The sequence below is a fragment of the Acinonyx jubatus genome, chromosome A3, assembly GCF_027475565.1.
Source record: "Acinonyx jubatus isolate Ajub_Pintada_27869175 chromosome A3, VMU_Ajub_asm_v1.0, whole genome shotgun sequence".
Classification (NCBI taxonomy): Eukaryota; Metazoa; Chordata; class Mammalia; order Carnivora; family Felidae; genus Acinonyx; species Acinonyx jubatus.
This window is the reverse complement of record NC_069388.1, coordinates 3676002-3699456: the sequence shown is the minus strand read 5'-3', so window position 1 is coordinate 3699456 and position 23455 is coordinate 3676002. Positions and strand designations below refer to the sequence as shown.

The 23455-nt window shown below is 39.6% G+C and overlaps 1 protein-coding gene across 2 annotated transcripts in view; it reads right to left on the bottom strand.

Annotated features, from left to right (window-relative positions):
• Positions 1–11718: 11718 nt before the first annotated feature.
• The window catches only part of SYCP2 (synaptonemal complex protein 2), a 57522-nt gene continuing 45785 nt past the window's right edge, over positions 11719–23455 (bottom strand). Inside the window, exons 25-37 of one of the 2 annotated variants that reach the window (XM_027046576.2) lie at positions 23114–23151; positions 22455–22625; positions 20862–21060; positions 19498–19709; positions 15931–16021; positions 15515–15667; positions 14861–14988; positions 13744–13838; positions 13567–13666; positions 13066–13124; positions 12882–12960; positions 12737–12793; positions 11719–11865 (exon numbers count right to left, since the gene is read on the bottom strand). In XM_027046576.2, the coding sequence (XP_026902377.2) occupies positions 11788–11865; positions 12737–12793; positions 12882–12960; positions 13066–13124; positions 13567–13666; positions 13744–13838; positions 14861–14988; positions 15515–15667; positions 15931–16021; positions 19498–19709; positions 20862–21060; positions 22455–22625; positions 23114–23151 (1460 nt within the window). In that variant the 3' untranslated portion in view covers positions 11719–11787. The remainder of the gene's footprint in view (positions 11866–12736; positions 12794–12881; positions 12961–13065; positions 13125–13566; positions 13667–13743; positions 13839–14860; positions 14989–15514; positions 15668–15930; positions 16022–19497; positions 19710–20861; positions 21061–22454; positions 22626–23113; positions 23152–23455) is intronic. The other variant, XM_027046577.2, reaches the window with a different exon arrangement.

Here is a 23455-nt window from a genome sequence, read left to right as displayed (position 1 = left end):
TGAACCTGGGTTTTACGTTTTCTTGGAGGTGGGATGAGAGAGGTGTGTTAGATCGGAGATCTGTGATATAAGCCCAGTTTTCTTACTTTTGAGCCAGCAAATCCAAACACGCAAAAGAGAATTCCAACTTTGTGTGCTTTTGTTTTGTAAATTCTGGTAGCGTATGTGGTTTGTGCCTTGGGAAATCGAATTATCTTTGTCAAGTTACTTTGAGTTTACGTATCGTAGAGAAATGACCCTGGAAGTAAGTACCAGCTCGGCGGGAGAATTCTGCCACGATGAAGATGAGATGAAGATGAGGCCCTCTTTAAGGGTATCTTCAGGTTTGCATTTGTAAACACTGTTGAAAACCGTTAGAAGAGACAAAGGTTGAGACGGAGTGGAGATTATAAAGAGGAAAGTTACCCCAGCACAAAGGTAAAAAGGAATGTTGGCACCAAGGGGGAAAATAAATACAAATTAACGTTCCCCGAAAGGTAGTTTTACTTGGCCTTTGGAGAAGTGTCCTCACAGAAGAGAGCCCGCCTGCCCACCCGAGAGCCTCCGGAGACATGGGGAGGCGGGAAGCCCAGGGCTCGGAGCACGCCTTGAGAAGCCTGCAGACCCTGTGGCTTAAATCCCAGCTCTGCGCTGTTCACCAAGGTCCCGACTTTCTCTCTAGGAAGATCATCGCTCTCTCTCTCTCTCTCCCTCTCTCTCTCTCTCTCTCTCTCTCCCTCTCTCTCAACACATGGCTGTAATTTCTAAATGCGGGAACAGCACCCGACATGTCGTATGCATCCGGCGAATGTTACCTGCTCGTGGGCCCGCCAGGGAGCCCCGGAGCAGGTGCGTGTCCCCTATGACTTCCTCCTGCACACACGGCCTCACTGCACTGCTTCCCACGACCCCTCCTGCTCAACTGCTTTATGACCGAAGCGGGTAGGGTGCCCGTGGAAGCTGCTCGGCCCTCGTGGCAGCACCCTGTCCTAAGGGACAGGTGCTGGATCCTGGCTGCTGGCAAACACAGTGCTAGTTGGTTGAATTCGACTCTGAAAGCAATCGCTGTTGGTCGCAAACCTCCAGCTACCTCTTAACTTGCTGTGTCACCTCCTGCGAATCGGTTCACTTCTCGGAGCCTCAATTTCTTTGCCTGTGAGACGAGATGATATGTAAACATTTTCTAACCAGAAGCCTGGTTATGCTTTTGTGAGCATTTATGTGTATGTGTATATATATGGTGTATTTAGCATATACCTATATTTACTGTATTCATAAGCCATTATTTGTGGCCAGTCAACCTATTCTAAAGCACATACTAGCAGCTCCCTACTTTGTTTTATTCCGTTTAAAGTATTAGCTGGGGCCCAGATTGTGTAACACTATGATTTCCATCTCTTTCATATAGAAATATCCACCTACTTCCTATGAAATGAGGAACAGAGAGGGGTCCTTCTGTTCGAAACCATCCTGGCCCCCAAAGCAGAAGGGACCGGTCCTGTTTAGAAGATGGCCAAACTAGGCCTCTGGTTAGAGGTGGCTTGGCAGATGGGACACGTGTTCAGGTAGTTTTGCCCAAGTACAGTCAGTTCCGTAACTAATGGGTAAATTCAAAAGTTAAGATACAGGATACCCGATGGAGGGTTTGGTGTGGTTCAGGCTCGAGGGCTCTAAGATATCCTAAAACCAGAAGACATCTTCATTGTAATCAAAATTTTTAGCAACAGTATCTAACTTCTACGTTGTCTTAATCATAAACTGTTCCTTTAAATTGTGTTTCTGAAGTGCACATTCTTATCCTAGAGGTCAAGAGATGAACTGAAACTGTGAATGGAGTGTGTCCACCCTGCACTAAGGAAGGCTCTGGCATGCCATCTCGGATGTCTCTTATCCTGTCTGGAGGAACAAAATGAAAAAGCCGTGTATAAATCTCACGGAATGGGTGATACGCATGCATGTGTATATAAACGCACATGTGTTCTATAAGTTTGAGGAGAAAGTGTACGTACTTAAGAGCCTTGAGACTCAGGAAAAACCACGTCTGCCTTCTTATTCAATAACAATCACATACAGTGTCTGAGTTATCACAGTTCTCCACAACTGGGAGGCATTAATGAGGTTTTTATGCCTTGACTTCACAAATCATTTGTTCTAATTTTTACAAAATAAGATCAGCTATTAAAGTAACAACAGGAAGTCGTTAAAGAAATTCTGTTTTTAAGCAGTTGAACAGATTTAAAAACCATAATCGATTATTTTATGGGGGAAATTAAGTCACTTTTAGAAATACCAAGTTTTAACCCAATATAGGAGAAATAGTACATTATAGGTCTTGGTAAAAACTACATTTTTAAACATTAAAAGGGGCTTGGAAATTATACAACATGAATAAATTTTAGACAACTGAAATGTCTAAAGCCCCCTGAGCCCAAAACCCTAACATCAAGAAGTCCATCTTGTGGAAATACGTGGTAATTACAAGTCTAAATTCCGGGAGATGAAAATCCAAGATTTTAGCTACATACCCACAGTTCTTTAATAGCAAATTCAAGTCCAGTAATGGATAATTCTAATTCTATTGATAATATCATTAGTCTCACATGCTTCTAATCTCCACTTACCCAGGTTCTTTTCCAGAGATTTTTTTCAGTTTTTCGTGTGAAAGAAACCTCTGAGATGTTGATAAGAAACTGAACATGTTGAGAGTCCAAAAGAACATATGAAAATATTTCTAAACAGTGACTTACCATAAATTAATTTTTCTGTGGACTTATTGATAGTGATCTCAGGAACAGATCACTAGCTCATATTTAGATGATGTTAGACTGAACAATGGAAAAGCTGCTGGCTATCAGGTCCACTGCTTTACGAAAAACATTCTTGTTTTATGTTTAGAATAATAACTTTTAAGTCTTTCATCTCAACTGTTAAATCTCCTTTAAAGAAGGTGAACAGGGAAATTCTAAAAATCACACTTTCTTGACAATAGGCAATGGGAGAGAAAGCTGGATGTGCATAATGCTAATAATTCTTAGAAACATGCTATTATATATGCATTATTGCCTTCTAAATGCAGTTTATTCTTTTTCAAACATACATATACTGAAAGTGTTATTTCAGCGCAGGTGTGTGCCCTGAGAGAATGGTCCATTCCCTGCCTTCCACCCAGAGAACCGGGTGACACTGGTGACCCCCGGTGTGGCACAGACGGTCTCGGGAACACCTCACACCTTGCTCTTACGTTTGTTTGTTGCTACTATTTCCTAATGTGTTATTGTGATCAGAATTCTACTTCCGTTGTTTCCTCATGGGAGTTATGATTCCTTCTCTGCTTTCTTGAACTTTCCACTCGCTGTTAAAGAACTGAGTATGAGTTCGTGGACGGTAACCGGGAGTGGGTTACCGGCCAACAGGTGGTGTTGACAGCTGGGTGAAGAACTCCCTCCCACAGCTGGGAGCCTCACGCCTTGTGCGGAGGTTGGAGCCGAGTTCGTCACCGTGGACCTCCAGTTTACTGTGCAATGAAGCCCTGGACGGAACCCGCACAGTCGAGTACCGCTCAGAGGGTCTGCTCGCCTTCTGTGGTATCAGGATGTGGTGGCATCTGGGTCTCTCTCGTAACGTCTGTAGAGCCAAGGATTTATGTTTCTGCTTGGCTATACTAATGCTGCAAAATTTCTCTTTCTTCCACATGTTCTTCTGGAATAGTTACCACTTTACGGCTCGGTTTGGTTGAGGAAGTGCGATACACCTACACCAACATGGTGTTAAGTTGCAATCCAGGTAAGAAATATAAATTATTGGCTATAATGATCATTTATTTTTAACATGTTTGAAATAGGAGGACCAAGAAGTCGTACTTCTGTGTTAGTTAACTAACATTATCATTAGCCTCTGCTAATGCAAAATTGACTTAAATCACTATTTTTGTTAAATAGTAAGATAAATTAAGAAAGAAATTTATAATAAAGAAGAGCGCTGACCTTTAAAAGTTTTCTTCTACACTAGGGGTCTTGCAAACGACAGCCCACAGACCAAATCTGGCCTGCCTTTTTTTTTTTCTTTTAATGCCCTGCAGGCTAAAAATGGATCGTACATTTTTAAACGGTTACAACTTGACATGTTTATACAAGACCTATATATATCCTCAAATGCCAGAGTCCTGCTCCATTGGGTCCAGGGGTTCCCGAAGGATGAACAGCGTCGGCGAAAAAGTGAAAAAAAAAAAAAAAATAGAACAAAAATAAAAATGAACACAGACCACAGCAGTGTGTTGAACTGGCCGCTTTATTGTGGCAAACGTGGCATATTTGTTAGCAATTTCCTTGTACTGTGCGTCATCTATGTTTTCTGGCATTACCTAATTCTAAAAATGTTCCTATGTATAATCACCCTTTAAGGAATAACATGGTAATTTTCTCATAACGTTCCCTCCTGCCCTTTGCTTATTAATTTCTTACATTATTTTCATTATCTACGTTTATCTATAATCTATAAAGCATTTGCCTTGCTGTTTTCATGAAAGGTCATTTATCTCTCAACACCTCAAGTGGAACAGTTACAGGGACATGACCTCTTAGTTGTTTCCCTGAACCACTTGTGGCTTGAGGAACAAAAGTGTTCACCTCGGTCCAAGGTGCTAGAAGGGGGCCAAGAGGGCCTTAGGAACCCACGCCTTAACACATTCTCAGAGAGACAATGCACCTGGGAACTAATGAACCATTCTGTACCTTAACTGACTAGGTTCAGTCATCATCCGGAATGCCTCCTGGGGGCCAAGTGGGCCTAGAGGTTGGAGTATCTTGTGCCCATAGATACACTCCTTTGTTGCCAGAGTGGGGCTTTCAAATCCATTTGTTCCTTCCTTGGCTGGGAAATGTATGAGGCTATCCTTCCTTTGGGTAGAGGAGTCTTTATAGGGGGTGGCAAGGGCTAAATGTAGGGCCGCACAGTCTCCTTGCGGAACCTTCTTTCTTTCCCAATGGTTCTTTTCTCAGGAGGCCTGTCGAGGGCAATTCCCCAACACATAATTCCCCAGGTACTTTTGTTAAGGCAAGATTACATAAAAGCCGGAGTACAAGAAGCTTTACTGTTGGCAGGCTGCCCTGCAGTCCCGATCGGTCCACCGCCCGGGCCCTGCCATCAGGCCGGTTGGATAGCTCGGCTTCCGGCACTCAAATTTTCCTATTGGTCCACAAAGCCTAAAACATTTCCTGTATGGTCTTTTAGATAATTTACCAACGGCTGCTCTAATTTTTCTTAAGTTTAAATAAATATATAATAGAAAATGTTAAAAATCAACTACACAGAACAAAGCGAAACAGCTACATTGTCTCTAAATAAGCTTAAAATTGCTTAAACATGAAATCTGTCCCAAACATCAGTATTCATTGTAATCTCATACTGACAGTACTTGACTTGCATAAAATGCATTTTATTAGGTGAATAGTAAAGGCCCTATTGATGTTAAGGCAGGCATTTCATTAGTGTGAAAACCCTCACCCCTCCAACTCCCTTGCATTTAAAATTAATGCTATTGCAGCATAAACCAAAATTATAGTATCTGAAGTTCAAGACAGCACAACAGACAAACCTCATTAAAAACATCTGATTCCTGGGGTGCCTGGGTGGCTCAGTCGGTTAAGTGCCTGACTTTGACTCAGGCCATGATCTCCTGGTTCGTGGGTTCGAGCTCCCCATCGGGCTCTGTGCTGACAGCTGAGAGCCTGGAGCCTACTTCCGATTCTGTCTCCCTCTCTCTTTGCCCCCCCTTCTCTCTCAAAAATAAACACTAAAAAATAAACATCTGTATTCCTGGCGGGGGGAGGTACTGAATTCTTTTCCTCTAGATGTTATTTTAGAATATTTCCATGGATATTTTGACCTGATGTGTTTTAAAACCTCCCCAAACTAAACATTACGAGCCCAGCCATAAAAAAATATAACCTCTTCTTTGATAACATCTATGCACAATTGATACCCCTACACATTTCTTCCAAGGGGCCAAGCAAATGGAAGTCCCTAGGATTCTGCATCACTACCTTGAATTTCATTTTTAAGTAAAAGGAAAGGGTTGATCTCTCACTCATCTGTGTCTAGAGTGGAGCACACTGTGTCCTCTAACAGAGGCTCAAGTGGCTGACTGGCTAATATTTTGTTACCAATTTTAATGGGAATGCTGCAACTCCATAAAATTTGAGGGTCTGAGTTTTAGGTACATTGGCCCTCTCTGGTTTCAGTAAAGTCCTATCTAGAAATGCTACATTTGTTCACTTACTTGTTCACGTTGTTGCAAGCTGGCTTTTTAGGGCACTTTTTAGGTTCTGGAAATAGTGGTGTAAGTTACTGTTCACAAGTGAGTAAGACAAGCTTCCTGTTCTTGTAGGATTTATAGGAGTGGGGTTATGGAAGGGAAGAAGAAAGAAATTTCTGGAGTGATATTAACATTAACAGGATTGTGAGGGAAGATCTCTCTGAAGAGGTCTCACTTACATGGGACCTGAAGGACAGCAAGTTCCCAGGAACAAAGACTCTAAGGTAGGAATGTGATTGTTCAAGGCATGTTGCTTGAAGTCTGAACGAGAGGAGTAGGAAATAAGGGTGAGGAAAGGGACAGAGGCCAGCTCACGTGGGGATTTTAGGTCCCGCTATAAAGGTGGGTTGTAAAGTGCAAAGGACGCCTCTGGAGAGGTTTTGTGGGTGGTGGCTTTTCATTTTTAAGTAAAGTGAGGTGAAATTCAGACGACCTAAAGCTAACCATGTCGAGTGCACTTTGGTGGCATTTAATACACTCACAAGCCCATACAACCGCCGCTTCTATCTAGTTCCAAAACATTTCCATCACGAAGAGGCTCTGTACCCTTGAAGCAGGTTCTCCTCAGCTTCCCCCTCCCCCAGCCCCTGGCAGCCACTCATCTGCTTTGTCTCCGTGGATTTACATATTCTGGAGATTGCATAATAGTCCAGTTCTATGGTGTAACCTCATGTTTATTTTTTCACTTAGCATAATGTTCTTGAAGCTCGTCTACACTGTAACACGAATCAGTATTTCTTCCTTTTGTGGCTGAGTAAATAGTTCATGTGTAGATACACTACATATGTTTATTCACTTAATGCCCACTTGGGTCGTGTCCACATTGGCCCTTGTGACTGGTACACATTCTTAGGTATTTGTTAAATATGTCTCCAATTGTTACGGTAGATACCAAAGGGTGAGATTGCTGAGTCATGGGATAATTCCACATTTAACTCTTGAGGAACCACCAAACTGGTTTTCACAGAGGCTGGTAGTAGTTTCCTTCCCCAGAAACACGCAAGGGTTCCAATTCTTGCACAAGCTTGCCAACACGTGTTTTCTGTTCCTTGACTCTAGCCATTCTGGTGGGTGTGAAGAGCCATCTCGTTATGGTTTTGACTTGCAATTTCCTAACGACTGATGATATTCTGTGCATGTTCGTGTGCTGGTTGGCCAGGTGTACATCTTCCCTGGAGAAATGGTCACGCAAGTCCTTTGCCCATGTTTTAATTGGGTCATTTGTTATTCTGTTGCTTAGTTGTAAGAATTCTTTATATAGTCTCAATATTAGATCCTAATCAGGTATGTGCAAGCATTTTCTCCCATTCTGTAGGCTGTCTTCTCACTCTTATTAAAGTATTTTTGCACAAAGGTTTTCTTTTTTTTTTAAGTCCCATTTGTTTTATGTTGCTGGTGCTTTTGGTGTCTTATCTAAGACTCCACTGCTAAATCCAAGGTCATGAAGACTTACTCCTATGTTTTTTCCTAAGAATTTGTACTTTCCTAAGAATTTTGGATCAGTTTATCTTTTATGTGTGTGTAAGGTCAGGGCACAACCTCACTGCTTGGCATGGGGCTAGCCAGCTGTCCTGAGCTATGTGTTAAAGATTGTTGGTTTCCCCACCAAATGGCTTAGCACTCTCGAGGAAACTCGGTTGGCCACAGGCGAGCAGGCTTACCTCTGGACCACCGTTTCTATTCCACTGGCCTAGGTATCTTTCCCTATTGAGTCACTGCACTATTTTGATTGATGTAGCTTTGTAGTTAAGTGTTAACATTACAAAGTGTGAGTATTCCAACTGTATTATTTTTTTGAGGTTGTTTTGCTTTGTGGGGTCCCTTCCATTTCCATTTGACTTTTAGGATCAGCTTTTTTACTTCTGCAAAAAGGCAATTGGGATTTTGACAGGGATTGCATTTAATCTGTAAATTACTTCAGAGGACTGCCATCTTGACAATATTAAGTTTGGCACTCGACCACAAGATGTCTTTCCACTCACTCAGATCTTTAATTTCTACTGACATCTCATGGTTTCCATGTGCAAATCTTTTACCTCCTTCATTAAATGCGTTCCTTTTAATGTGCTGCTGAATCCAGCTTGCTGTTATTTTGTGGAGGATTTTTACCTTGTGTTCATAAAGTATACTGGTCTGTAGTTTTCTTGTGATGTCTTTGATTTTGGGAGCAAGGGAATGCTGGTCTCATAGAGTGAGTTAGGAACGTTCTCTCTTCTATCTTCTGGTGTTAATTCTTATTTAAATACATGGTAGAATTCTTTGTTGATTACGGATTCAATCTCTTCACGTGTTATAGGACTGTTCAGATTTTGTTTCTCCTGAAGTAAGTTTTGGTAGTTTGTGTTTCTAGGAATTCACCACTTTCACATGAATTATCTAATTTGTTGCCATATGACTCTTTATAGTATTCTCATGATCCTGTTTCTTTAAGGTCAGTGGTAATGTCCCAAATTTTCATTCCTGATTTTAGAAATTTTAGTCTTCTGTGTATCTCAGTCTAATAATGGTTTACCAACTTTTGGTTTTGATTTTCTGTTGCTTTTCTATTCTGTGTTTTTTTTCTTAAATCCCCAGTGTTTTATTATTTCCTTCCTTCTAACAGCTTTGGGTGTCACTCTTTCTCCTAGTTTTTTAAAGTTGGGTTACTGATTGGAGTTCTTTGTTTTTAACGTCTATAAATTTGCAGCTGTAAACTTCCCTCTCAGTGATTTCACTGTGTCATAGAAGTTCCATGATGCTGCATTTCTGTTTGTCCCAAAGTATATTCTCATCTCCCTTTGATTTATTCTTTGACCCATTAGTTAAGAGGATGCAGTCACTGGAGTCTCAAGTAAGGAAGTGGCACGCTAGGATTTATGACTTAGCAAGAATGTATTGGCTGCAAAGTAAATAAAGTGTTGTGGGAGCAAGTGTGAGTGCTGGAGAGCCATTCAGGAGGCTGGTATGGTAGTCTGTGAGAAATAGTGACACTGTCAATAGTAGTGACAGTGCAAGTGACAGAAATTACACATTTGGAACATACTTGGGCAGTAAAATCCACAGGATTTGATCAACTAAGTGGCCACTTAGTTTCAGTTAAGAGAAAAAGAGAAATCAGAAATTCCTTCTAGGTTTTGGCTTGCATAGTCGGGTGGCTAAAAGTGACATTTACTGAGATGGAGAGACGATGTTTATTTTTCCTTTGGTGTTGAGAAGGAATGCCAAGGGAGAGAAATCAAGGGTTGTTTTGAGACCTGAGATGCTTGTTAGAACTGTCAATAACGAGTGTGTATGAGATGCTGATGTCCAAAGCAAGGGTCAGAACCTGGATACATCTGGAAGTCATCAACACAGAGATGGTGATTACGTGGAACCAGATGCAGTTACCTAAGGAGGAAGTATAGATTGAGGAATGAGCCCCACATCCAGAGGTAAAGGGGAAGCCAGGAGCGAGACAAGGAATGGAAAATATGCCAGGCCAAGTCTGGGTGACAAAGCACGGAGAAGCTGAGTTAAGAAGAAGATAGAGATTAAACTTGGTAAAATCAATCACTGATGATTTTGATAAAAAGTCGTTTCGGGGAAATAGTAAGTAAAGCAGCTGGGCTGAGGGAAGGTGAAGCGCACGCAAGAAGTGTACAAGCTGAGATACTAACTGGGGAAAATTCTTTCCCTATGCTCTGTGTGGAGGTGAGTAGAGAATTACACGGGATGGGCAGCAGTCAGAGGGGAGCTTGGTGCTAAAGGCCTTGTTTTGTTTCGTGTGTGTGTGTTAGTAAGTGTGGGCCACACACCCTGCAGCGAGATGCCAGAGACGGTCAGATGCAGAGCACTGGTGGGGACGGTCCTTAAATGAAGAGGCACATGTGCCACTGGAACATGTGGGAAATTGGGAAATGCCGGTATTGACAGGTAACGTCAGAATTCAGGGAGAAAGGATGGGCAAGTGGGAAGTGAGGCCCTCAGCTACAGGGGGAAGAACTAAGGACAGAGGTACTGAGATGCAATGATACTCCGGAAAAGAGGCAAAGCCAATTAAAAGGGGCAAGTGAGGATTGCCAAGCAGCCATTTGAAATCTGCCGTCCTAAGTTTAAGCTTGATTATATGACTTGGCTCCAGTGACGTTCAGGTTGTGGAATGAGGGGTGTGAATTAGCGGATGCAGTGAGAGGACAGAGTTCTTTTCGACTGAAGAGCCGAGAATAGGTAAGGAAGGAAAGACAGACAAGAAAGGGAACAGGCTTAGCGGAGCAGTGGTGGCGTGAACAGCCCAGGGCTACTCTAGACAGCAAGCTGGAGAGACGCGACAAAGGTCAGCGCGATAAGAAGGCTGGAGACGGAGATTCAGAGGGGGAGCAACTACTGGCACTGGCCAGGTCACAGCTCACACTCGGGCTGGCGTACACGTACAGTGAGTGTGGCTGCAGAGGAGGTGTGCAGGGAGGTGGGTCGTCATGCGAGCAGCTCTCATGTCTCGCAGGGAAACACGGAGTTGCAACTCCTCCGAGTATTATTTACTGTTAGACAGCTGTCGCTGTCTCGTGCCATAAAATGCCGGCTACCCTATCAGTAATGGAATAAAGCTAAGACGGAAAGGGTTTTCCTCTGCTTGTCCAGACTGAGAAAAGCCACTTCTATCATGCTACTTCAATGCTGGTAGTAGTAAAATTCTCTGCCACCATTAAAATAGTGAGTGAGGCGGCTTAATTTCATACTTCAGATGTCTGATTGTACGAGGATGTTTTGTTTGATCCGATGTTCGTAAAATGGGGAAATGATTCACAACATTTTATTTATAATCCTTATCCAAGTGGCACAGCATTTATTTCAACTTTATTAAGTGTATTTTTATATTCTAGCAAACTATTATAGTGAATAGTAGGAGCTTAAAAAGTACTTGTCAAAAGAGCATGCTTAGGAGTTAAGGTATCTACCTGGAATTAAAATATTTAGAAAATACAGGAACTCTTATAGGCTGTTTAATGCCTTCTAATACAGGTGCCATAACTGAATAAATACACTCTCCAGCAGTGGGCCAGAAGTACCGACTCTCACTCCGGTAAGCGTCTGAAATCAGAGGCTTCTTCCCCTTCTCAGCAGGGCCAAGTTTTTATTGCATGTAGTATACTCCGAACTAGGAATACCTTATATTTAGTCCAAACTGTATTCATTTAAAAGTACATTTTATATGGTAAGTTTTAGTTTAACTCAGATTTGTCTGTCCAACATAAATAGTCCTACAGAAACAAGCAAAATTCCTTTCACTATTTGGTTTTCCCAAAATTTTTCCCTAAAAAAAGAACAGTACTATACAGACAAAGGTCTTTTGAGGCTGGAGTCATGTTATAGTGGTTCTTTCTCATCCATAAGACAACAATTTCTTTGGATTTGGAGGCTCCTACAAAAGTACTCTTGCCTGGGTGACGTCTGTTTTTCTCTCGGTAGAGCTACTGTGGGATTTCCTGGTATACACAAAAAGGGGTAAGTGGCTACAACTAATCACTAACACCCAGACATCACACATGAACGTTTCTTTCATGAGCCATGAATAATGACATCAGTCCTCTGCGTACGTTGAGAAGCTCCTCTTCTTGCTATAGCCGGGGGGGGGGGGGGGGGGGGTGAAAATCACACTTAGATTTTAAATGATCACTACAAAACCATCAAACGGAAAGAAAAAAGCTAGCTGTTATTAGGGATTCTTTTCAAAACAACCCCTTTCCTAAAGGTATTTTGTATCAGCGCTCATTCTATCTAGCCCCCCAGGATCTATCCGTAGGTGTCTCCGGAGTTCAGGGCTCAACACGGATATTCTAGGCGCTCAGTGTAGAGATCCAGTCTTTTAAAGCCCAAATTGCTGTTGACATTTCTTTCTAGACTGCTCCCCTCCAAACCGTCTTTGCCACAACAGTCTGCTGAGGTTCCATTAAGGGAGCAAGTACACTAGTGCTCTGTGTACAGGAAGTCTTCGAGTCTACATGGAAAATGTCTGCCATCATTGAGAGCAGTGCCTTTGGACCCCTCCCCTCCCCGCCAAGGGTCTCTGCCCCCAGAAGGCAGCTGCTGGGCTACGAGACCTTTGGATCAAAGTGCACTACTTTCATCCTCCAATCTAAGTTAATGGAGTCCTGCTGTCCAAGCAGACAGCCATTCTGGTAGCTCTGTCCCAGCACACCTTCTTCAGAAGGCACAGGCCTGCTGCCGGGTACAGCGCTTGGGTACAGAACAGAGAAGTTACTCTTTTAGCTCATGTAAACATCTCCGAACTGATACTCCCTTAGGAGGGACTCATTTAAATCACCTCTATTAATATCGTACTCTAGACTTGCTCCCATTATTCCAGTTTAAAGAACTAAACCCACTGGGCTGAAAGCCTCTCTCCATCCCCACAGGAGAAAAGGCTGTGGAAGAAGTCGCCGCTACAAGAGACGGAAGCACGCGAACCCCAGGGGGCAGCCGACCCACCGTGTCCTTCAGAAGCTGTTCCTGCAGCACCTTCATGTCCTCCTTCATCGAGCACATCTGTAAAGCAGTATTGCATCCATGACGTTTACCGTCAGATTTTCACCGCGAAACTGTATCGATTATAGGAGTGTAAAAAAGCTTGTACCTCAGATGTAAAAATAGCGTCTTCGTAATCAGTGTTGTAGAAGACATTTTTGTCCAGTGACGCTTTCAAGTGGTGAAGCCTAGCAGAGGAAGTCACTTTTGAATTGCCAGAATATTGCAATTACATTTATATTTAAAAATTGAAAGTGTATATAGGTCATAGTCATTAAGAATGCCACACCAACCTCTGCAGCTCACTTTTTTGATAGGCACTGTACTTCTGAAATATCTTCTCTCCCAATTCCTACATTTAAAAATACAAAAAGTAAAACTTGCAGAATTCCTATGTTCCTATTCCTAGTTTAAATAAACTTGGCTAGATGCTGAGCATATTCTAGACGTCATACACTGTCTCAGGGTTTTCCCCATATTATCAAAGGTACTCATCATAAGCTTCAGTCTATAAGTGTGTGTATATGAAACCTAAAACTATTGTTTTTAATGTTTAATGTTTATTTTTTGAGAGAGAGAGAGAGTGTGAATGGGAGACACAGAATCCGAAGCAGGCCTGCACAGAGCCCGGTGCGGGGCCCAAACTCATGCTCCATGAGATCATGACCTGAGCCAAAGTCAGACGCTTCACTGACTGAGCCACCCAGGCACCCCTAAAACAATTTTCTAAAGAACAAAATTAACAGAAGTTTTCCTGAGTGTGGCTCTTTAAAAAAATTCTTAAAAGCACAAACCACGAATTCCTTCTCCAACTCTTTTAAAGACTGTGAATCTTTTTCAAAATTCTCCAGCTCCTCTATGATGATGAATTGGAATTTATCGAGTTTTTTGATCCTATTAAGGAAACAAAATGAAAAAAAATTTTAAACTATAGCATTCAGAAGACTGCAAAAAAGGCTTTTAGTACAGACCTGTACTCCTGAATCTGATGGTTCATGTTGGTCAGATGTTGTTGAGCTGTTTTCCAAGACTGCTTTGCAAAATAATCCATCATTTTTTGGCGGATCTGAAAAACACATTTTTAACTTGAAAACTCTTCACAAAATAATAATTTAACCAAGACTGTTAATAACAAAGCCTTTACCATGCAAATGTCTAAGAAAAACTCAGAAGTGAAAAATGAAAAACTTGGTCATTTAAACTGAAGTGTTAATAAAAAAGCTCAGTCAGGGCAGTGTCTGGTTCCATCAAGAAAATTCTAAGGATTGAATTGATCATTGTTTCCATAAGGACACCACACACTATTTATAAACATGCTAGTGATTATAATTCTCTTCAGGAACAAAGCCCAAATTCACACTCAGAATGACTGTCTTCCACAAAAACATATATTTGCTTGATCTAGCCAGATGCAGAACAGAACAGATACACATAAATCAGGGCGGCTTCTCTGTTTATAGGTTGTCCTTTGATAATTAAAATATACAGAATCTTATTTCAGACGGAGGAAAAAGACAAGAGAGGGGCTGATGATAAAAGGTGTTTTTCCACACGGGTTAACAGGAGGCGAAGACAAGTATTCCCAGCACAGGCATGTGAGATAAAGAGGTAGGTGGAGAAAACAAGAGTTAATTGTTTTAAAAAGTATTTTTGCAAACATCACCTCACTGGAGCCTCAGTGGCTAAGGCTCCACGAGCAGTGACCTGGTAAAGCAGTGCGAGAGGATTCCTCTGGCTTCCTCCTCGACTGCAGCAACCTTGCTAGCTGTCATCTCCGCGCAATGAAAACATGAGGCACGGAAAGAAAATTGTTCAGACCAAAAGAAAAAGCACGGAAGGGTCAAAATGGTAAACTGAAAAGGAAAATAAAGAATCTAGGAAAAGAAAGACTATGGAAAATGCACAGACTGGAGAAGAGAAACCAGGCTTAGAAGACAAATCACTCCGATTCTCACCAGTCCGTGAGGAAAAGCGAGTTCCTAAACGGGTGTGTTGTTGCCAAAGGATCAAACGAGCTGCTAGTCTAGTAGACAGGTGGCATATTATTTTATTGGGTATAAAATTGTCATTTAAAGAATGGTAACTTACATGAAATTTCCTCCTAAATTCTGTATTGAGCTTCTCACACATCATCCCCACACCTGAAATTTCACTTTCCCAGCTCTCCGCAGGAAGAGACAAGTCATTTGTTGATAACGGAGATATACTTTCAGATACTAAAAAATGGAGACAATCAGCTGAAGATATGCATTATTACAAATTTAGCCTTACTTGTCATGAGGCTGAGGACAAAAATCTTATTTTCAGATTCTATGTGTGATCTAATAATATGACATAAAAGGTAATTAAAAATATTTTCATTTCTAAAAAATCCTCTTGGCATGGGTATTGAGGCAAAAATGTTAACAGTGAAATGGAATGTTTTTTGGAATGGTTATTTTTTTTTAACTATTTCCATGTTAATAACCAAATATTTAGTGACATACCAATATATCTGTAAATTTACATTCTAGTAAAACGTGGTAATTAGTAATAGAATTATAAAGAAGATTTAGGGCACAAAGACCCTTACTAACTATATTATTCACATAAAGTGAACTTGATAGGTGATAGAGCATCATCCTTATGAGACTCATCCAAAGTTCTCTTTACAAAGGGGATTGTGTGTGTGTATCATTTAAGATCTCAAAAACCATCTTCCACAATTAATTGCATTTTGACACAGGCATTTGATCTACCTACCTTTATAAGTGTGATTATCTGTGTCTTCAGTTCTGGATAGTTTTTTGGGAAGCAAGTATACTCTCCCTTCTTCCTCCTCTTCTACTACATCAGCATTACTTAGATTATCTTCTTCTATGTACATTCGTTTGCGACTAAAATGCTGTGTGGGGCCTTAGGAACAGTTAAAAAACAATAGCGCTACAATCTTGATCAAAAATAACCTAATTAATTTTCTTGCTTTTATTAAAAAAGCCTTTCAGTTATTTATTTGCATTGTTTTAGGCAGCTGTACATTAAATTCTCTCCAGCTTATTTTCAATTTGACATTAGCTATATTGAATAAATGGTATGACTTAAAATGTAATTCCTTTAGAAAGTGAAATTGCATAGTAGTTCAACAATACTGTTTTTAAAGCAATGCTGTGACTACAAACCTGATACATGAGTAGAGTCACAAGGAATGTCGCACCGTATTTGCTCTCTTCCTTCACTAGACATAGATAGTGGAGATGCGGAATGATTTCCCTAAAACAGGTATTAGAAATTGGGGGAAAAAATTCTGTAAGTCCTCTTGGCTTCACTTTTGATCATCCTTCTCAAACGCTAAAGCAAGTCAATTTGCAAACGTCCATTCTTTTTTCAGATACTTTTGTTTAGGTCCCTTCCCAGCCCTCCTCCGCCAAGCCGTAAAATTTTGCATTTACCGTTCTGTGTCTTACAGATTATTAAAAATATTTTTGTTGATGGGCTATGGACTGCGGTAGTGGCACGAAGTTCAACCGATTCCTAAATAATCGTGAAACCAGAAAGTCCCCATTACAAATACATGTCAGTGGCTCGGCAACTATATCTTCACTATTTGAGAACTTACAACTTCTCATTTCAAAAATTTCAACTTTTTTCCATGATCTGCATACTTTAAACATCAGATTTTCAAGTAATAACCGTTGAAAAATATTAAAATATATTGATTATTTAGGGCCAGTACTCTGATTCTTATAAGAACCATCTTAGTTTAAGTCTGATGGCTATAGTGTCCTTCAAACCTCTATTGCTCCTGTATGTGATCTTCTTTGTTACGTGCAAGTTCAACTTTGATATACTGTTTTTTCCCAAACTGTGTTTCCATCTGAATAGCTGGTGGAAAATGATGTGTTTCTTATGTAAGCACCACGGAACTTATTATTTTTTCTATGCACAACAGTATTATAAATTGGAGTATGCCTGGGCTATGCATGCGCAAGACCTACAGAAACCCAAAGGAAATTAGAAAATTATTTAAAGCCCAAAACAAAACCACAACAATATTCAACCAAAACTACTTATGTTTCCAGGGAATAATTCATTTGCTGCTAAAACTCGACACCCATTTATAACAAAAAGGGAAAAAGTCCTTGGACAACTACAACATTAATTTGATAAGTATCTACCAAAAACGATGGGTAAGTGTGTCTGCTAGTATGGCATTTATTTAACATTTCCCCAGAGGTCACAGTCACCTTAACAATAAAAAACTTAAGTATAAGGACAGGAATGGGAAATGCACAAGTTATCATGAGTAACTGTCTATATCCAGAATCTAAGAGAACCTAGGCAGGGAATTATGACAAAATTAGCGAAGGTAGGTGGAGATATAAAAATCCATAGTGTTTCTATACAAAGCAAAAACATTAAAAACCCAGAAAAAAATTTTAAGGTTTTTTTTTTTTTAGTACAGCAAAAAGAAAAGCCATAAAATACAGGAATTAATTTTCTTTGTGGAAGATTTGGCATCATTTTTTGGCAATAACACCAAAATGTAGAAAGAAAAATATATGGGTGAGAAAGCACCCAGTATCAATACTAGGAAGTGGCATTCTTCCCTCAAACAAAGTAATTCCAAAATTTACATGGATGATTCAAGGGCCATGAAGATTTTAAGTAAAAGAATGAGAGGGGCGGGGTTGGTGAAACAGCCTGCAAGTGTTAAAGTCTATACCAACGACAGCAATGGGGCATTAGCACAGAGACAGACTGGCCAGTCACAGGGAACACTGCCCAGCAGTTGGCCCTCCAGGTTGCCTAGGCTGTGCCCAGATTAGCATTACGAACGATGGACAAAGGAGGGCACTTCATGTATGATGCTGCACTAATGCCCGAGAAAGACTGAAAACCTAGAAGTTAAAACTAACATTTTTACAAGAAAGGAAAATATGGCCATAGCTGAGGGATTTCTTGATCACAGAAAGACTCTGGTAAATAGCATTATAACAAGTTTTGTCATATGGAAATTTTTCATTTAAGTGAAATTACAGCTACTGGAAAAAGAATGTTTGCACTGCACATACATAAGCAATTTAGAATATCTAGACTATTTTAAGAACTACAAGTTTATAAAAAAAAAAGTCAAACAATTAAAAATTAGCAAAAAAAGGCAATTCACAAAATGGCCAAAAAACATGAAGTACTCACTGATGTTTTTAATCGGTAAAATGCAAATCAAAGTTATACACTACACATCAGATTGGTGATCACAAACAGAACATCTGGTAACAGTTAAAACTGTAGAGAAAACTGCCACTATCACAGAGAGTGTCGGAGAGTATAAGCTGACAGAACTAATTTATATAGCAAATTTCTAATATCTCAGAGTCAACAGTAAACGGGAAACACATGGCCAATAAATATGTAACAATTAAAATTCTGACTAGCACAGCGTAGCCTGAAAGCAAAGTGGGCAGGGAATCCCCGACGTTTTGAGATTTGTAAGACGGGAGGGACACTGGAGGGACTAAAGGATTCAGGGACACGAAGGATGGTACAGCAAAGGACCGTGGGATGGTGACCTGGTGGAAGACTGGTGTTCTGCAACTGAGAGCCTTGCAAAGGTGCTTTGGGAGTTACCCAGGAGGGGGGCTTAGACCTGTCTGCTTTACATGGTGTAGCTCCACTGTTATTTGTTTGGCACACTGGAGGTTTCATAAGAGATTCGGTTAGAAAAATATGCTCTGTGAAAACTACTAAACAGAACAAAAGGACCTTAAAATCCTGCAGAAATACAAATATTCGGTTCAAAGTGATAGGACAGAAGTTTGGTTTTATCAGAGGTCTCCTATCTGGGCTGTGGGTACACTGAACTCTCGTTAATTCCATGTCCGTATATGGAGTTCAACACATATCAAGAGAATAATGTATCTGGGTACTTACTACGTATCAGGTATTCCGCCTGTACAATCAGACTAATTTTTCACAACCCTACTGTACAGATGAGAAAACTGAGGTGCAGCGGGCTTCATTAGCCTGTAAAATGTTACACAGCTAGCAAGTATTTAAATGCAGTTCTGTCTCACTCAGAACTCTTTCAGCTATACCCAGTTATACTATCTTGGCAATCAGTTCTATAACTTTATAGAGAGACCTATAGAGAACTATAAAATTCTCCAAATTAAGCCATCTATACAACCCAAGTCAAAATGGGATGGCAGTGGGGTGGGTTTTAAACTGGTACCGAAGTATCCACAACTTAAAACTCTTCTCTGTAGGCATAGTATTTTAACCTCACTTTGACCATAATCGATTCCTATCTTTAATGTCTTTTCACAACACTTTGAACATACCTACACGTTAGGAAGAAATGGTACGCGTAGCAATACACAAGAGAAGAAGAATGAAGAATTTTCCACTGTATCACTAACTCTGTTCATCTTAATATTCATTCATTCATGAACTATGTGGTTTTGATGCATAGACGAGTGAGCAGTGCCTCTGTCGAAGTGATCATTCCTTGAGAAGAGACACACTCACTACTTCTCACGCCACCACACCCTTCCTCCTGGACAGCTAAATAGTCTGTCAATCTCAGAGGCCGTTCTACTTACCAGTACGTTATTCTTGTCCCACAGACCAAACCCAGAACCCTAAGTTAGGTGGACAAGCAATGTGTACTTGATTAAAATTAGAGGGAAATGATTTCCCCACTTCAGATAGATCTGATAAAGGAGGAAAATAGCGTATATTCTTACCAACAAGAAGGATCGTGGAATTGGTGAGCAATGTTCTCGTGCACATACATTTTTGTCACTGTTTTTAGGTGACTTTATTGGACCTCCGACTCTATATTTACTGTTTAAAGATTCAGGTGATGAAGTTTTCAGATAAGGTGATATGGATTTTGTTATACAGTCATAATCCTGAGTAAAATCCTTCTCTGTTATTTTCTCTATACCTATATTGCCTCACAAAACACAGATGACAGGTATTATCATTGATGTCTGCTTTGGAAATAGTAAGATGAAACTCTAAGACTATAATGATTTATCAAATCCTCATCTTCTTTGTATTTAAAAAGATAAACTTCTAATAAATCAACTTTAATTTATATTAAAATCATTTGATTTGTAAGGCTTAGAAAAATATTAATGGCTCCACTTAAGATGTAACTATAAGAACTTTCAAAAGCTCAAACAAAAATATCTATAGTATGAGCTGCACTGTAATGATCAACCTAAGCATTATCTTGAGTATTTTGACATCATAGCCAGAACTGTTATAAAGTCACAGAATTTTCTGGTTGGAGATGGCTTGGGAAATCATCTTATCTAAATCCTTCATATATAGGTGAGGAAATTCATGGCTGAAATAAGTCTTAGTATAAATGGACTCTTAGTTTTCAGATAAAATCAGGGCATGTGCATCTGTTACAGTATGCGGTTATCTGAGATGTCAGTGGTCCTGGGCGCTGAGAAAATATTCTAGTAAAGAACAAAATAGCTACTTTGGAGGAAGTATATATTAACTTATGGATACTTGGAAATGCTTTAAAATATCCTTAAAAAGAACAGAAAAAAAGTGCAAACTTATAGTTACTATATTAGAAAAGTGTGTGTGTGTGTGTGTGTACCAGAGCTCCAAAGAATATGAATTTTTCTTTGTGAGTTATCTTTCAATAAAAGCAGACCTCAAAAATAATCCACTATGGGTCCACAGAATGACTAGGATATTCCTTGCAGACTTTTTTGTCAATGAAATGTAAAAGAGAAAAAGTAGAAATCCCCATCATTATTTTCACATTAAATATATCTGGGGATTAAAAACCTAAAAGTTGATTTAAGCTTTCACATTACAATTTGTAAATATGCATTAAATATTTTCCATATTGAACCATTCGGTCTTTAACGTCCTCCCGTGAAAAACTTGAGTGTCGTAGTGACACCGTTCCCACGTCTACTTAGCAAAGACTAAGTTACTAGCACTAACTAGTTCACAAAATGAAGTTTTGACTACCTATAATTTTGAGGCACATATTTAAGATTAATCTTCAAACTCTGTTTTCACAGAGTTGGAACAGAAACTTGTTGAATATTTAAAAGAAAAAAATGATACTCACATCTCATGACTTCTATAGATGATGGGCTCCCAGATAAAGATACAGGAGATAAGCCAAGGCTATTATCTCTTACAGCATCTTTTAGTAGAGATGAATTTTTCCATTCTTTTGATATATCCTTCTGTGATTCGGCAGAGAAGGCTTTCTTCTGTTTCTTTGGCAGCTTTATGGTTTTGCTTCTGGAATGGATATTTTCCTCCTAATTGTATTGATAAGTTTTAAATTACACTTGAATACAAGAAATTTATACTTGGACACATAAAACAAATTATGCTGAAATATTAAATATCTTCTAGGACTATACACGAGCACAACAGGGGCTTCAACATGGGTGCTGAAGGACTTTCTGCGTGTAGAAGGCACATGACAGATTCATAGGAAAAGATATATGGACTATAATATCCTAAGAAATGCAAATAAAGCACTGTAAGGAGGGTATATCCAGTTTAGGGAAACTAGAAACAGTTCCTGGGTTTCATGGTACTCGATGTGCTCGGGAGGTATGGAGCAGATGGTGAGGGGACCCCCCCCGGCAGGGTGCAGGGTCTGGAGCTGCACAGTCTCGTGTGGGGGTCCCAGGCTAGCCCGTCTGGCTGTCTCAGCTCTGGGCATACACCGGGGAGCAGGGGAAACGAGCTTGCAACGGTATTCTGCTGCACTGACCACACAGAGACTGTCAGCATTTTTCTTTGAAGAGGGAGATGATGACAGGGAGCTGGGGAAGACTCATCTGACTACATGGAGAGTAAATTAAAGTAAGAAGTGATAGAAAATGCAGACGCAAGTCGTGAAGTCCTTAAAGTCTTCCAAGTAAAGAATAACAAGGTTACAAACGAAGGGAGGTACAACTTTAATTATGTGCAATCAGTCAGAACAGTGTAATGATCAGACCTACCTTTAGTGCCAGACTCTTTGGGTTCAAACCTTTGTTTTACCACCTCCTAGCTGTGTGACCTTGGGCAAGTTCCTTCATCTCTCTGAGCCTCAATTTCTCATTTGTAAAATGAGATGTCAATAATAGTACTAGTCACCTATGGTACTTAAGAGATTTTAAGAAGTTAAATCTATAAAGTACTTAGAATAGCACCTGGCAAACTATAAGCACTAATTTTCTTTCTTTTTTTCTTTTATCACTTTGTTAAAAAAGCTTTCAAGCACAGATGGCTGGGGATATGTCTGTAACATTAAGAGACAGAAAGAAGTCAAGGATAGACACAGGTGGGCAGTGTGTGGGAAGAACCTCAGATCTAGTATTTTTGCTTCCATTCAAGAGAAAGAGTCACAGCTTTCCAACAGTCTGCACTTCTTTGAAGTATCATTTGGAAAAATTCAAGCCCTTTTCTAATTCAAAAATGTTATCTTAAAGTTCTAATTTTACCAGAGTCAAACATCTGTTTTGTAACACTAATGCCAACTTATCACACATTTTAACATATTGCCTAAAGATCAATTTTTAGCATATAACATTTCTCATATAGAAGGTTCAATCTAAAAATGTGACAAATTCGACATTTTTGTAAAAATATATTCTCTATTTAGTATTTTAACAGGCTTTTTAGAAATTTTTAATCTGAATTATATCTATTTACTTACCTTTTCTAGCAATTTCTCTTTAAATGAATGTGAAAATTCTTGTTCACTCTCTGATTCTGAATTTGAGAGATCTTTGTAATTTTTTTTGGTTTTTGCCGCCCTTCGTGGAAGTCTGGTTCTCCCATCTGGAACGGTCTCCTCTACCTTTTTGGTGGTGTCTTTGTTGGGTGTCTTTAGGAGAAAAATTTTTGAATGAGTAGGTCAATATGTGAGATGTAAGAAATACGAGCTATTTGCTATAAACTTGGCCTTGTGAAAATACATAAAATATTTGTATTTTATAAAATTCCTGATTAATATTTTAAAAATACTGGATTTTATCCTTCCGTCCAAATAACTTCCCCGTCACCTTTTTTATTCCTATCACTAAAGCTCTGCGGGGTCTGGTATATATATTACCTAACTTACATAAAAAAGAGAAAGAGAGGAAAAAAGAGAAACAGCTATAGGTATTATAATCACAAAATAAAATAGACCTAAAAACAGGCCAACATGATTCAAAAAGGCAGAAAGTAAGAGTATGCATGCAAAGGCTAGAACAATTATGGAGAAACAAGTAACAACAAGGATAAAATTATAACATGAAAAATGAGGTTTTTTACATGCTAGGAGAAAAATAATTTTCAAGGGATGTTTGAACACCAACTTCTTGGTTTTACCATTTTAGATCTTGGTTGTCCCCTTTCCAACGATAGTCCTGCAATGCAAGAAAATAAAGTTACATTTTTCAAATAGATTACAACTGGTATTAAAATTTATTAGAATATTTCTGCATAGAAGTTAAAGTCATAACAAGAATACGTATTTAAATTCATTCAAAAATTTGAATTTCGAGATGATTTGAGGCTAAACTGACATCGATAACTTTGTAGTGTTTGGTAGGATATAAATGACCAATTTCTTTTCTCCTTTACACTATGAAACTTCTTCAACATGCGTGAGAATAGGGAATGTAAGTTATAAAGTGAACACCTATGCATCTATCAATTGAAAAGCTAGAT